Source organism: Aptenodytes forsteri, unplaced genomic scaffold (assembly GCF_000699145.1).
Source record: "Aptenodytes forsteri isolate BGI_AS27 unplaced genomic scaffold, ASM69914v1 Scaffold387, whole genome shotgun sequence".
NCBI lineage: Eukaryota > Metazoa > Chordata > Aves > Sphenisciformes > Spheniscidae > Aptenodytes > Aptenodytes forsteri.
Genome location: NW_008795368.1, coordinates 1404921 through 1421145, shown reverse-complemented (window position 1 = coordinate 1421145; position 16225 = coordinate 1404921). Strand labels below are relative to the sequence as shown.

General features: G+C 36.2%; 1 protein-coding gene across 1 annotated transcript in view; it reads left to right on the top strand.

The window, feature by feature from the left end:
- Positions 1–16225, top strand: part of AP3B1 (adaptor related protein complex 3 beta 1 subunit) — a 169033-nt gene that overhangs the window by 64605 nt on the left and 88203 nt on the right. The window contains exons 8-13 of the mRNA XM_009280300.2: positions 3402–3563; positions 5955–6052; positions 8753–8807; positions 8904–8975; positions 11481–11543; positions 12451–12583. Coding sequence (XP_009278575.1) covers positions 3402–3563; positions 5955–6052; positions 8753–8807; positions 8904–8975; positions 11481–11543; positions 12451–12583 — 583 coding nt within the window. The remainder of the gene's footprint in view (positions 1–3401; positions 3564–5954; positions 6053–8752; positions 8808–8903; positions 8976–11480; positions 11544–12450; positions 12584–16225) is intronic.

The following is a 16225-nucleotide window of genomic DNA, read 5'->3' as shown; positions in this document are numbered from 1 at the left end:
GAAAAGGACCTGGGGGTGCTGCTTGACAGCCGGCTGAACATGAGTGTGCCCAGGTGGCCAAGAAGGCCAATGGCATCCTGGCCTGTATCAGAACTAGTGTGGCCAGCAGGAGTAGGGAAGTGATTGTGCCCCTGTTACTCGGCACTGGTGAGGCCGCACCTCGAATACTGTGTTCAGTTTTGGGCCCCTCACTACAAGAAGGACGTCGAGGTGCTGGAGCGTGTCCAAAGAAGAGCACCAAAGCTGGTGAAGGGTCTGGAGAGCAGGTCTTATGAGGAGGGGCTGAGGGAACTGGGGTTGTTTAGCCTGGAGAAAAGGAGGCTGAGGGGAGACCTCATCGCTCTCTACAACTACCTGAAAGAAGGTTGAAGTCAGGTGGGTGTCAAGTGATAGGACAAGAAGAAACGGCCTGAAGTTGCACCGGGGTGGTTTAGATTGGTTATTAGGAAAATTTCTTCACCGACAGGGTTGTCAAGCATTGGAACAGGCTGCCCAGGGAAGTGGTTGAGTCACCATTCCTGGAGGTATTTAAAGGACTTTTAGACATGGCGCTTAGGGACATGGTTTAGTAGTGAACATGGCAGTGTTAGGTAAGTGGTTGGACTTGATCATCTTAAAGATCTTTTCCAACCTAAACGATTCTATGATTCTAAATGTACAGTTCTCTCTTTTTGGCAATGAGTATAGTCAGCAGTTCAGGTTGAGGCTTAAGGGGTTGTGAGTGATTGAATGTTTTCACATTTCCTGGTAACTGCTCTCCGTGTCTGGGATGATTAATAGAATTTGAAACAGCAATTCTTGCACACCAAGAAGCCTGCATGTTTTTATCTTTCAGTCTCCTGGCTCTTTCACATAATACTTTGCTTTCCTTTCCATGGTAATGTGCAAATTTTGCAGTATTACATATTCTCTTCGTCTTAGTAAGGTCCTTGTGACTACAAATTCTGAATGATTTGGACTTCATGAACTTGTTTTTAATGAATTTCAGTTCATTAAACTTATTTCCCTGTGTGTCATCATCATCCTTTGTCTGGAACATAATTATTTCATACCAGATCTCAACAGATTTGAGAGAAGAGGAATATTCTAAGATTGCAATAAAATACATGAGTATGAGAAAAGACCACGTTAATACTTCTGCTGTAGGGGTATGAAGAAAGTGATTCAATATAAAGACTCTAACGGGATTTAAATTAAACATGTTTTCCTAAGAGGCATAAGTTGCTTTATAATTATTTGGAACTCTGCTCCAAGTATGCTTCTAACCAACAATTCTGTAATAAAAAAAAAGTCAGAAATGTGAGAGCTCAAGCTGTTTCTTTACAACAGTGATTAATGAGTTAAATACAATTTCCAACTTTGTATTCCCGTTGAGTTCAGTAGTACTGATGTGCATGCCTGTTAGCAGTCAAGGCAGGGATACTGAAGACTGAATCGATGAAGATTGAATTATTCTCCTTCTGTTAGAGGAAGCTTCTTCAGTGCAGGGTTGAGATGCACTGGGATCAGGAATTTTGTTCTCAAGTTGCCCGTCCTGTAGACAAGGGGAGGAATTCTGTTACCAGTACTCTTTATTTAGTATCCTGAGTTTTTAGTTTAGAAGGGTGACAGAAGTATAGACAGAGAAGTAAACAAACCAAATCAGTTCCTGTTGCATAAGAAATCTAAGAGCTTGCTAGGGATTCTGTAAAACACTGAGAGTTCTGGTGGCATCAAGTAATAAAAATGATAAGAAATGTGAAGGGAAGTTTTATTTTCAGTGTCCTTGCAAATTGTAATTAAAAATAGAATAAAATGACAAATTTGATCTATTGTCACTTGTTCCCTCCCTCCCCCTACCCCTCTGCTTCTGCTGAAGACACTTTTATGGGCTGATTCACTGCACCTGAGTTTTGACCAAGCATGCAACAAAGATTCGAAGTTAGCCTTGCCTGGTTTCCTGAAGACCTATTAAATAAGTCTTCATTTCTAGCTATTCTTCCATTCACTTTTGATTGCTTTGCTACTGCCAGCTAGAATTAAAAAGATACATTTGTCTCAGAAGTAATTATGTCTTTCAAAAAAGTCAACAATTGGGTATATGACTTAAATAATCCTCTTAAAACCATTATGTAGAGTTGGATATTCCTTAAAATAGTTGGACAGAGACTTGAGAGAAAGACAAGCAGAGCTATTGGTACGGCTGGTGTCTGGTACCAGCCAGCCCATTGTAACGTGAATAGCTCCAGCTAGCCACAGTAATGCTGTTTGTCTTAGTTGGGTGTTCTGGTGACAAAGTGAGATGGAAGAATTTAGGAGAGCAAGGACACTCACTTGGATATAACAAGTTGCAGAAGTCAGTAGCTTATTTTTTAAAAAAAGTTTTGTAATGTTGAGTACTCTCAGTATTCGTAATCTAGACCACAGCTCCTGGGATCTGATACTGTTTTAATCTAACCCTGATGGTTTCCATCTTACTTTTCTTTAAGTTTGTGGACTTTTTAATGCTAATTAAATATAAGCATAATGAAACACTTTAAATCTATTCTTTATCCGTTTTTTGATCCACATCAGAAATCTTAAGATTTGTTTTAGTTTATCATGTTTACATAATCAGATATATTATTTTATATTCTTTTATTTAGCCTTCAGGATTAAAAGGCCTAATTTACTAATATCTCAAACTTTAATGAATTCTTTTAGTGTGTTGTGGGTTTTTAAGTGACATTATGCTGATGGTTCGTAACTTTATTTAAACAGTTCAAGTATTTGTACTTCATCAGAGAAGGCCTGGCTCAGCATACATAACCTTTTTCACATGTAATTTCTTAAGAAAAAAACCTGTCCCTTCTTTTGAGATTTGCTATTTTCACAGATTTCACAGATAATTTATATATTGTATATATTATATTAGAGAAGGAAGAATTCATATGATTTGCAATAACTTTTCAAAAAAGAGGGAATTTTAAACTGACGGTTTTCAGAAATGTCAATTTTGGATCATAGGCTTTCAGTCCAAAAAAGACTAATCATCATACCTAATCTAGTTTATAGAATATTAAAGATATTTCATTTAGCAATTCATCTTATTTCTAAGGAAATTTTGCATATATTGTTAAGCTATTTTTTGTGTCGGCATTTACTGCGACTAATATTCATACCTAATCTAGTTTATAGAATATTAATGAAGATATTTCATTTAGCAATTCATCTTATTTCTAAGGAAATTTTGCATATATTGTTAAGCTATTTTTTGTGTCGGTACATTTACTGCTTTGAGCGAACTGGGGTAGAAGAGCCGATAGGTATTTTTAAAAAAGTGTGTGAATCTTGCATTAAATCGTGGTGTTGTCTGCCTTAATGTATAAAACCGGTTGGTTCAAATATTCTGTGTGTGTTTTTGTCATTTTGTCTTTTGGTAGGATGATGAGGTGGTGGAAGAATACAGTGAAAATAATTTCTATGAATCTGATGAAGAACAGAAAGAAAAGGATCGGAAAGTGAAAAACACCTATACTATGGACCCAGATCACAGGCTGCTGTTACGAAATACAAAGCCCTTGCTTCAAAGCCGAAATGCTGCTGTATGACTAATTCCTTTTTGCTTAAAATGTTAAACTACTAAATAGCTATGCTTCTAGAAAATTTAAAAGATTGAAAAGTAAAATCTACATCCCTTTAAAAGTGGTGACAATACTCTCTAGTTACTTATAGGAGAAGTACCATGGTTCTTTCTTTTTTTGAAATTAACTTAGCTTCTAGGTGAAACACCTGAGCTGAATGTGATATATGCTCCAAATACTAAGGACAAACAAAAGAGAAAATATGAGAACATTTGAATCCAACTTCTGTAGCGTGTGATGACTATACCATAGCTAGCTTTTAATGTTTAAGTTCTCAGCTACTAGGATGGCATAAACTGTCAGTTTTGGTCGTACAGATTCACAAAGAAAATCATAGTTGTTACTGATTCATTAAGTTGTGCTTTCCTTTGAGTCTCACATTTTAAAAGTAGACAATTATATGCCTAAATCCAAGCCAGATTCTTAGTGTTGGTGCCTTGGCAGGGTTGCAGGATAGATTTGACATCATGAGTATAGTATGCTCTGCAGTATTTCCATGAGATTTTAAGATGCAGGTAAATTTTTAGAACTGGAAAAAGCCATGCTGATGGTGAATCATTGTGGCATTACTCAGATCACAGAACTTTATTATTTCTAACCTCGGTTTGTCCTGTTAATCAAGACTAGATATCTTCAGGAAAAGAATTCCAGTGATAATGAATATTCAGATCATTGCAAAAACAATTACTGCACCATGATTAAGTCACCTCCCAACCTGTTCTTGATAAGCTAAACAGATCAGGTTTTTGTTTCTCCCCTGGAACATATTTCTAGATTCCAACTAATGTCTAACTCTTTTCAAAATCACTTATAATCTGCCAGCAGACTTTGGAAACAAATTGAATACAGTTTTACAATAATAATTCTGTTAGAGCACAGCCATTTGCTAAAATCACTGTTCAATGTCTGTATGATATTTCCTCATCTCACGCAAAAACCAAGTATGTTAGGTATGTTTGCCGTCACGCTGCACTGAGAACAGGTTCAGTTGCTTATCTTCCACATGCCATAAATAATTTCTTTCTATCTATTAAATATGGTATTGATTCTCACATTTATGATGTTAAAGTTAACTGAGATGTTTAAGTGCTATTTGTCAAGTGAAATCACACTTCTCTGAATTTGTATTACATGGATTTTTGTACCATTCACAGAATTTACCAGCAATTCAATTAGTTGACCTCTTTGACCTTAACTTTTTGTCAGTAATAAAAGATCCCTGTAGTATATTGCTAAAAATCTTCCAGTTATTTAATCTTTTCAGATGTTTTTAATCACTTTTTATTGTTTAATAATAATTTTTGTTTCATTGGTACTAAGATTTAAGATACCAACTCAAGTGTCATAATGATGGCTTTACATGGAGTCTCCTTTCTCTGATTTGTTTCGTTTTGAACAGAAAGTTGACCATGACAGTATTGTAGGGAAGGTTATGACATGACTTATTCATTAGCATAAAGTTCATCATTTGTCTCTACTTTTTATTGTTTAATAATAATTTTTGTTTCATTGGTACTAAGATTTAAGATACCAACTCAAGTGTCATAATGATGGCTTTACATGGAGTCTCCTTTCTCTGATTTGTTTCGTTTTGAACAGAAAGTTGACCATGACAGTATTGTAGGGAAGGTTATGACATGACTTATTCATTAGCATAAAGTTCATCATTTGTCTCTTCCTTATGAGAAAACTTGGGGGGGGGGGGAAAGAAGTAGGGGTTTTAGGTGGTTTAGAAGTATGATTTTTAAGTTGCTTATATCTCAGTCTTCTGCTTTTTGCTAGCCAGGATGTTGATATACAACCCTGTGGTTTTTACTTTCTGTTGGGTTTGAGACTTTAGAAGTTGCCAGTAAAGGCAGCTGTAATTTTATAAATTGCATAATAGAATAATGGAATGAAAGATTTTCAGTGGAAACTGAATAATAGGTAATACTGAACCTGTATTTAATAGAAAAAAAAGCACAAAATTTGCAGAAGTTTTAAACAGTATTTCCTCATTAATTTGTACAGCTAATGTTAGCAATACTGACTTATTAAGGATGATATCAGTATGTTTACAATTTGAATTACCTACACTTCTTCTCTCTTCGTCTCTCTTCCTCTGTCTTTCTATATATTGTAGTATACAATAAATACTGGGAGGGAGGAGGTACTTAATTAGCTTTGATTTTAGAAATAAAAATATCTTTCTTCTGATGTTTTTCCCCCAACCTGCTTTGCTGATTTTGAAGAATGTGGGTATGCATTTTGCTCACCTGAAGTGAGTTGGTAGTTCTGCAGGTCTGAAGCAAATGTGATAGATATGTATGATGATTTGAAGTTAACATGCTGTTCTGAATGTTCTTCTTTTAGGTCGTAATGGCAGTTGCACAGCTTTACTGGCATTTGGCACCAAAATCCGAAGCTGGTATTGTTTCTAAGTCACTGGTGCGTTTACTCCGTAGTAATAGGTAGGTCAAGTCTGTACTTTACATTGCTATGTCTACTTTTTTGTGAGAGTTTTTAGTACGTAATTGTTTAGCCATAGTTATAAGCATATAACTATTGCTCTATTAGAATTTCATTTTAAAATTGTCCTGTAATATTAATTTTTACTCAATAAATGAGGATCATTAAAAGTAATTCCATCATTTTCAGTATTACATCCAGTGATCATTTAGTATCGTGTTTCATTCTTCATTATGACTTTCATTCTGAGAAGAATCACGGCTGCCTAGTTAGCATACAAATAGAGGCAGTACTAACTAGTTTGCTTAGTTTCTTGATTGTTTTAATTATGGGAAGTTATTGGAAATTTAATTATATTGGAGTTCCTTACGGTCTTGCTAGGCACTAAAGAAGTCTTCAGATTTGTGTTTTCTTTTCCTGCATTTTATATTGAAGACTTACTGCTGACAGAGAAACTAAGAAACATGTTATTAAAATACCACTTGATGCTGCTGAATCCCCTATGTTTCCTTAATCCTTGAACTGTTTTTAAAGAACAAGTTTATATTTCATTCAGGACATCTAATTTTGACTTTATCATCTTCAATGTGACCTTGTCTACTTTCCTATGAAGGGTCTTACTGGCCACATGTTTCATAAGATTGATAATATTCTTTTTTTCTTTGTGTTTGATAGTTTTAGCATGTTATGACAATATGCTGCATAAAAGTGGTTTTTTCCCCCTCAGTTTTTAGATTTTGAACTTCCATGTATCTGTATGAAAAGCCTTAAAGGGGTGATAGGAGACAGAATATTAAGATGTTTTTTCAGAATAATTTTCTAACTAAACATGGTATTTTTGGCTAGAACTTTGCTGTGAAAATGATTTATTTTTTAAAGTTGGTCACATCAAACAGACAGAAAGCTTAAAAAAAAAAAAAATCCTTTTTGTTGTGTCTGACAAGATTACTCGTCTTAGATGGGCTTTAACTTTTGTAAGCCCGGTCACCATAGAGCTCTTTCTCTGTAAACCTAAAAAATCCTTTTTGCTGTGTCTGACAAGATTACTCGTCTTAGATGGGCTTTAACTTTTGTAAGCCCGGTCACCATAGAGCTCTTTCTCTGTAAACCTCTGCAGCTCACCCATGGCTAATGTCTCTATCATTTAAAAGTTAGTAAAGAAGTAAAATTGGGCTTGGTAGAGTATTCATGCTTTTATTTCTGATAAAAATGAATCACTGTTATATTTGTGTTTGGCTTTATAGTACAGTATGCTTCCCATTCTCTTTATACAAAGATAAGTAAAATGGCTTAAGCAGTTGGGCATATGTACAGGTAATGTATAGAACTAAACTCATACTCACAGGTTGAAAGGATTATTTTTGCATGTTGTTTATTGCTCATTTATACTCAAATTTCATCAAAAGAGAAGTCACATCTTTCCTGTACTTCAGTAGTGCCTAAAATGGCACTAGTCTTCTGATTTTTCTATGTTGAATGGCTTGTCTTTTCTCTGTTACCAGTCTGTGTGAAACACTTCTGCTATTAGAGCCACTTTGAAATAAGCTTTTGCTGTTTGCACTTGGAGTTACGTGCCTATGGCCTTTAAATTAATGTCAAATACGCTATAATCTAGTTAGGGTGAGAGTGCCTGGAACAGCATTTCATAGCAATTTCCAGTCTTCGTTCATCATGTGCAGCTGACTATTTCCATGTACCTATGTAAGAATTACATAAAAATAGGTTTAAAAGATATTAAGTACTTCTCTGTTATTACTTTACTTAGCAAGCAACAGCTGTAATTACCACAGGGCTATTAGACAGTTTTGAATAAGAGGAGGTAATGGATGTGATGATTCCTCCATTAGGATGTGATTTGCATCATGAAAGAATTTGAGCACTCGTGGTTCAGAAAAATTGCGTATAAATTATTACTTAGTTTTTAAGCAATTGGTGGCAGAAACTTTGTAGTTTAAAAGCTTTAGACTAGTACCCAGATTTCTTTTTGCTCACTCCTGCTGAGGCTTTTAAAGTAATACATTAATGATGAGAATATCCTCTGAATATGTTTAATATTTTTGTGTTGTCTGTATCTTGACAAAGTCTATTATGTTAAAGTGCTGCTTTTTGATAGATGCATATGCCTACTGGTGTATGCTCTTAAGTCACAGGAGACCCTAGCCCTTTTTGAGAATTATTAGGAAATTTTTTTGAGACCAAAAAAGTCATAGCAATTCTTTCTAGCAAGGATTAGCTGTTCTTGTAACTAATGCAGTCATTTCCACTCTACAGATAAAGCCCATGTGTTTTTGTTCTCAGCTGCGTCATCCTAAAATATTTAAGTTTTAAGATGGTGGACAAAATGTAAGGTTTTGTGAGCTATTTCCGGACATGCCAGAATAGTGATGTTTTAAACGAATTTTTGGTTTAAACAAAGACCCAAGGCCTACAAGAAGCATTGCACCATTGCATGGGTGTTAGTGATTTTTTTTGCATATTGAAGTTTTTAAAAATGAGAGCCTGGTTTCATCTTGCATCTTCCTCTGAAGCAGATGATGAACTTGTAGCAGTTAGCAATAAGCTTTTTCCTTCCATGTTTGTGCCAAGTCAAATGTATAAGTAACTTTGGATTCAAATAGAATTGGACTTTCTTTGCCATGTTGCGTTATTCTATGTATCTGTAATTGTGCAGAATAACTCTTGTTTTTCTTTTCAAATTCTAGGGAGGTGCAATATATTGTTCTGCAAAATATTGCCACTATGTCAATTCAGAGAAAGGTATACCATATTTAGAATTTTCTAAATCACATTTTGAAATGTGATGAAACACGCCTGAAACACAGGCGAGCTACTTAAATATGTTCTGCTTTTCAGGGCATGTTCGAACCTTATCTGAAGAGTTTCTATGTTAGATCAACTGATCCAACAATGATCAAAACACTGAAGGTGAGTTTAAAAGCAAATTCTTCTATATATTACTGGACAAATCTGTTTGCAACAGGAAGGTAAAATTTTCTTGCACTGATATGACATACATCATTCTGTGCTGTTCCTTTTCTTTCACTAAGAAGTGTAGAGTTGTGGCTTTTAGTTAAGTCCACAAGAGTCCTTCAGGCTTGTCAGGCTATCTGAAAGTTCTCTTGTTACCATGTTGCAGATGGCATATGGGCTATGTTTTCCACTACAGCTTTTGGTACCTTGTAGTGGTACAGAGCACTACTATTTTTATCTAATCAGCCATTCAAACGTTTAGAGTTTGACTGTTTTCATGGAGGAAGAATCTTCTCAAATGAAGAGAAATGAAATCACACAGTCTTTGATCCTGTTATCTTAAAAAGAGTTTAAATCTGTTTCCCTGAACAAAATGGGACAGTGTTAAGAGTCCCAAATTCTCTTTCAAGTCAGCATTTGACATGAGAAGCACTTTATGCTTTCCTCAAGACCACATGTCAATGCATGTTTTAGGCTGTCGTCATCTTGTTTTCTCTATTCTTAGTCTTTAATGGACGTGAAATCCTTGACAAAACAATAACTAAAAAATTGTCTACTATTATGTGCCTTTCCTCTTGTTTTGCTTTAGATTGTCATAGGCACTTGTGTTTAGGAGTGGAAGGCACAGGTTTCTTAAATGTTATTTTTTTCTTATTTTCATTTTACATCCATGTTGCACCCTCATTACATGTGCAGAGTGGTGCAGTCCAAGATGGCTATGCCCAACCCGTCATATTTTTATTAGTCCAACATTAAGTAAATTTGAGGCAGTTGGAGGCAAAAAGATCTACCCCACATTTAATGATTATGAAAACTGTTGGGAATACTAGTAAGACTTAGTGTTATCCAGGAAAAGTCACTCCTGAAGTAATTGAAAGTTGAGATATTTAAATTCCCATATTAATTGATATACAATGTTGAAGAGGTAGAGGAGTAGAAATTGTGTTTTTTCCTTTCATTGTCTCAGTTCTTTATTGGTGGCTGAAAAATTTGGGACAACCTACACTGTTACATACATAAGAAAATCTTGTGCTTTGCTCCACTCCCTACTCCCATAGTTCCATCCTATCTGCTTTGAGGTAGGAGGATGAGACCTATGGCAGTATTTAAGATGTAGGAGCACCCTGGAATTCATCTGCTGCACTGTTTAGACTTCTCTTTTGTTCTCTGTTTCTTTCCCAACGTTTGCTTTTTTGATCACTGCTTAGCATTGAGCTTATATTTTCATGGGGTTATCTATTTTAACCACAAATTCTCAGTTATAATTAGTAGTAATCAGCTCAGAGCCTATCATTCTCTGTAAAGTTAAGGTTTTTCCCCCAATTATGAACATCACATTTATCTGTGGTGAATTTTTTTTGCCATTTTATCAACCAGTCACCTAATGTTTTAAGTTTTTATGCAGCTTTTCTTAGCCTTTGTCTTCATTTCTCTGAAAACTGTAGCATCAGCTGAAAACTTTGTCACCTGTTTTCTCATTACTTTCATAGTTCATATATAAATATGTTGAAAAGGAAAAGACCAACAAAGATACATGTAGGATTCCATTGATAGTCTTCCTGTACTGTAAAATAGTCTCTTTTTTTTCCTGCCTGTTCCTCTGTCTCATTTATCAACTTGCTTTGTATCCTATGCTAGATAGGTATCTTTAAGAGCCTTTGGTGACAGGTCATATCAAATTGCTTCTGAAGTACAGGTGGACTGTATCAATTAAATGTCATCGTCTGTGTGCATCCAACTCAAAAAATACCAACAGATTCCTGAGGCATGACTTCCCTTTACAGAGACGGAGTTGTCTTTTTCTTCAGTTTACCTCATTCAGATTGTATTGGAATTCTTTCTTCTTCAAAGCTAAAACAACCTGGAAGCATAGCATCTGAACAATATATGCCAAGTGTTGTATATCGTGCCCTTGTTCACCAGGAGCAAAGAAGAGGCCTTTCAGGGTCTGATGATGTTGATGTTGATTAAGATCTGAGGAGTCTCGTAGATGCAACTGTTTGTTTCCTGAGTTTAAAGGTCTTGCAGTTCATCTGAATATAATGGACACTTTATTTCTCCCCAGCTGCAGTTGTGATTTCCATTATTTCTTCTTACAGTGTCACATGGTTCTTATACGCTAAGGCCTGTTGTATAACATTGGAAACCATGGTGCCAGAAGTATTTCAAGCCTATTTGATATGCAATGCAACACTAAAGCTAGAGCTCGTAGAAAATGCATCACTGAACCCTACAGTCCTGCTTTGAAAACCTTGCGTGTACTTGCAAGGAGAATATTCCTCCTGAGTGCAATGCTGCTACCAGTTTATACTGAAATCTGGTATACTCTATTGAATTCTAAGTGGTATTTTTAGTAGTATTATCTTTTATTTATATACAATAAAAGTATAGTGTATATGTAGTACTGTTTATAATATTTTATTTTAGCTTTTGATAAAATATCTGTTTTTCTTCTTGTAGCTTGAAGTCTTGACGAATTTAGCAAATGAAGCCAACATATCAACTCTGCTTCGAGAATTTCAGGTTTGTGCAAAAGTGTATTCTTTTTATATGAAACGCTCTCTGTCGGCCAATTGCCATTATTGGATGTTTCATCTAGATTTTTAGTCTTAAATTTTTCACGTTAAAGTCTTTTCCACGATAAAGTGTTCTCAGAATGGATATGAAACTCTCTCATATCATAACGGATAATGAAGCTTTTTATATGTGGAAAGGAGTTCAATGTTTTGTTTCTCACTCTTTCCAGCTACCAAAAAAAAAAAAAAAGAGATGCGAAACTCAATCATTCCAAATTCTTTAAAACAAATTCTATGAACCTGACTGACACTGTAAGTCACTAGATGATAGCGTCTTAATTTTAGCAATATTTGGCCATTATCATTTATTGCCAAACCTCATTTCTGTAAGTCATTTGATGAAATAGTATTATCTCCAATATCTGTATATGTATCAGCAAGATGTTTGGCCTGTATTGTGAAACAGTGTCTGTCCTTCTTTCTTTCCTCTTTGCTTATGACATCTATTTTCACTGCTTCAGTTCTCTGGCTGGATTTCTCTGAAAGGTACTGGTTCTCAGGCAGGTAGGTTATTCATAGTTTCACAGATGCTCCTGGTTAAATGAACTGAAACCTGTCTGAAGAGAGAGCTCATCAACTCCTCCAACCTTGCACACAAACTAATTGCTGTTTTTGGGTAATTGCCCCCTGCCCCAAGCTTTCTGGAAATCAGAGGTTTGCATGGCCATGGGTGATGAAAGCCAGCAAGAAAATGTGTTCTAAAAGTGACAATGAGGTGAAAAAAGTGTGACTTCTAATGTGAAATGTAGCTTTATAGATTGAATTTATTATACAGTATGTCTGTCTTATGAGGATAATATGGTCTTTGGTTGACAAGACTTATGTATTGACTAATGAAAATCCTGTTTCCTTAGACTTACGTGAAAAGCCAAGATAAACAGTTTGCTGCAGCTACAATTCAGGCTATAGGCAGATGCGCAACTAACATCGCTGAAGTGACTGACACATGCCTTAACGGCCTCGTATGTTTGCTGTCCAACAGGGATGGTAAGCTAAATGTTCTGTTTGATTTCTGAGCAGCTGATGGCATGAAACCTTTTCTTAATGAGAACCACAAAGAGCAGATCGCGTTGAAAAGAATATGGGAGTTGACTTTTATAAGAATTTAGCTGACATGACTGGATAAAAATAGTGATTCTGGGTGCTGCTTCAAGAGGCTCTCATAATCACTGGGTACTTATATCCTCTTCTGTTAGTGAAATTAATTCCTTGTGGCCTGCAATTACATGTTTACCTGTTTTTTCTCAAAATGCCATGATCATTAAAGTCTGCTGTTGTGATTATCATAAATGACAGCAGTTTTACTGTTACATGTTTGGCTGCATCAAAACAGTTAGCCTGTAGAGGGTGCTGAAAGCTTGGAATGTTGGGGTTTTTAGTGCATCAATGCCTAACTGAAAAAACATTAAATAGTTTTAGGATAAATGGCCCCAAATCTGGCTTGATTTTGTAATCTAGCCTTCTGTTATTTTTATATAGTGAAACGGAGTTGCAAGTCACTAAGGAACACAACAAGGAGCAGATAAAGTCAAATAGGATATAGCAGCACTGTAAATCAATACCTGATAATATTGTATATTCTTACCAATTATCAATGAATATTGCACAGAAGTCAATAAGAGAATCGGAAGATTATTATATAATGTACAGTCTACATGAATATGGTTAAATATTGGAAATAGAGTTAAGAAAGCTGTAGTTAAAAATAATAATGTCAGGAAGGAGGGAAGGCATGGGTTTTGGGTGGCCTGGAGTAATTAGGGTTGTTCAGAGAACACAGGTGAGATCTACCCTAAGGTTTGAAAAGCAGCATTAATTCCTCTCCATATCTACTGGACATACTTTTCATGGTAATGCGAAGAAAGCCTTTATTCAGGACATTACTTTGGCAGCACACAGTCATCCTGTGACCCACTGATACACTCAGAGCTTTCTCTTATTTGGTTTGTGAACTACGAGTCCTCCTTCTCTCCCACTTCACCTTGTATCAGAAATTCCTGAGATGCCTCAGTGTATAGCCTGGCAGTTTTAATATATGTAACTTTAATTTCCTAGTGCTCCAGGCCTTATGTCCCTTTATGCTTTTCTGGTTATCAACTGCGTTTAAAATGTCTGTCTTAGAAGGCCATGTCTGCATGGTGCACCTTTTTGTATTACATTTAGCAATGACCATATTAAAAATACAAGCTTCAAAGCTTGTTCTTGATTCTGCTTAATTCTACTAGCAATATTCCTCGAGGTCAATAGGCTCCTTTCAGCATGTACAAATCCCCATTTTTTTCTGTCTTAAATAAAATAATAGATTTATCACTTCAGAATACTGAGTTTGTTACTTAATAATCCTTCTTTCCGTTTTCTTGCTTTGTTTTTCTTTTTGCTAAGAAGGAACTAAGATGAGAGGAAAAGCCTTTTTTTTCTATTATGATAGCTTCTCAATTTAATATCTTCTTAAAAGTAATTCCATATATATATACACACACATATGCATGTGCATGTATACAAAGGTCTGTCTCAACAAGATTAGTTTTCTTGACTGTTTCTAAGTAGTCCTCTAGCAAATAAAATTATCTTCTTGTGCTTACTGTTCTGAAAGACTGCAAAGGATATATTGAGGATCTTTTAAAACTGGCAGCTGGCAAATTGCTTTACCATAGCTGCAGTGTCTTTATTCCTTCTTTCAAGGAATGAATAGAATGGTATAATTTACATGGTACCTTTCCTCAGGTGGCAGGAAATTACCGATAGTCACAGCTTACTGAACATAAGAAGAGTTTTGGGCATGGTAAGGGAGAAAAAAAGATTTAGCATGTGTAAGAGAATAGATATAAAAGTCTTGGTTAATCTTGCTTTCCTCTGACTTTTACCCTTAAAGTGTGCAAGCAATCTGCTTGCCGTGTTGCCACTTCCATAGTTGTTTGAAGCCTGGAAGCAGATCTGCTGCCTTTGCATAGCATGAAGCCCAAGCTGGTAAGTCCAGCAGGTTCTGAGGTCCCTGAAAGCAGTCTTGGCTCTGCTTTCTCTGCACTGTTTTCTTATTATGGGGAATTCACTTGAGTGCAGGAGAGGTGACCAAATTAATTTTACCAAATCAGAATAGAATCCTGAAGAACAAGCTTGTGGCAAAACTGCCTTCTAATTCTGTGCTCTTGTTCTGGAAAGGTCTTTACTGTAGATACAACCCAACAGACAAGATGTCTTGGCTCTATCTGGCACAGGAGCTATGCCATTTATCATTCTGGAACTTGGGTGCTGAGAGGCAGAGTGTCATCACACAAAACACTCTCTTCAGGAGTCAGTCAGGTCCAGCTGGGATAACTCTTCACAGAGCTCTTTGAGTGTCTCATCACTGAACTTTTTAGTTTCTGTATGTGCTCCTGTGATTCAAATGTGGGGTTTGTTTACCATAGCCCCCAGCTTCCCTGAGTAGGGGAAATTTGACTTTAAATAAAGCAGTCATAAATATGCAAAGAAAATTTCAAAAGTGGTTCTCAACTTCCCCAGAGCCTTGTTCCCAGAAGCCATGTTGAGGGCTGAGAATTATTTTCCTTCCTCGTCTGCTGAAGGCAGTACAAAAAGAAAAGCTATTTTGGCTCTTCGGTGTGACGTTTGGCATTTGTTTGATGCATTTCCTTTAAGCAATTGCCTTGATAATTTCAGCTGACCATTGGCCCCACTATGACATAAAAGTCATTTTAGATGTAAGAGACAGATGGGATTATAGGAAGTCTCTTTTGTCTGTCTGTAGTCCATATACCAGAGATCCTGCAGGTTTTTCTCAGATGGGTGATTTTCATTTTCTGCTGAAAGTTGCAGGTTATGGATAATAGAGAATGTAAACACAATTGTAGGATGTATACCTAAAACAATTTTTTTCCTACTAATCTATACAAATTTGAACAGGCAAGTCATAAAATCACTGGAACTGTTAATACGTCAGGTAACTACTACCTATCTATTGGAATTACTGTTAGAATGACGTAAAAGAAAACCAACTCCTTGTAGCATTCAGTTTATATGTATTAACGTGGTTTCAGAGTCTGTTATTTACGTTATAAGGATGGAAAAATTAGTAAAACCAGGTAAAAGCTTAGACTTCAGGCAGTTCTGAAAAGCAGAAACTTAATGTTTGTCTGGATACTTAGCTCTAATAATTGCCTTTTAACTTTAGTTTTAACCATTTGCATAACCTTCTAATAACCCAAATAATCATAGAATCATGGAATGGTTTGGGTTGGAAGGGACCTTTAAAGGTCGTCTAGGCCAACCCTCCTACCATGGGCAGGGACATCTTCAACTAGATCAGGTTGCTGAGAGCCTCGTCCAACCTGACCTTGAATGTTTCCAGGGGTGGGGCATCCACCACCTCTCTGGGCAACCTGTTCCAGTGCTGCACCACCCTCCTCGTAAAAAAAATTCTTCCTTATATCTAGTCTGAATGTACCCTCCTAGTTTAAAACACCATTACCCCTTGTCCTATCACTACAGGCCCTACTAAAAAGTCTGTCCCCAGCTTTCTTATAAGCCCCCTTTAAGTACTGATAGGCTGCAATAAGGTCTCCCCAAAGCCTTCTCTTCTCCAGGCTGAACAACCCCAACTCTCTCAGCCTTTCTTCATAGGAGAGGTGTTCC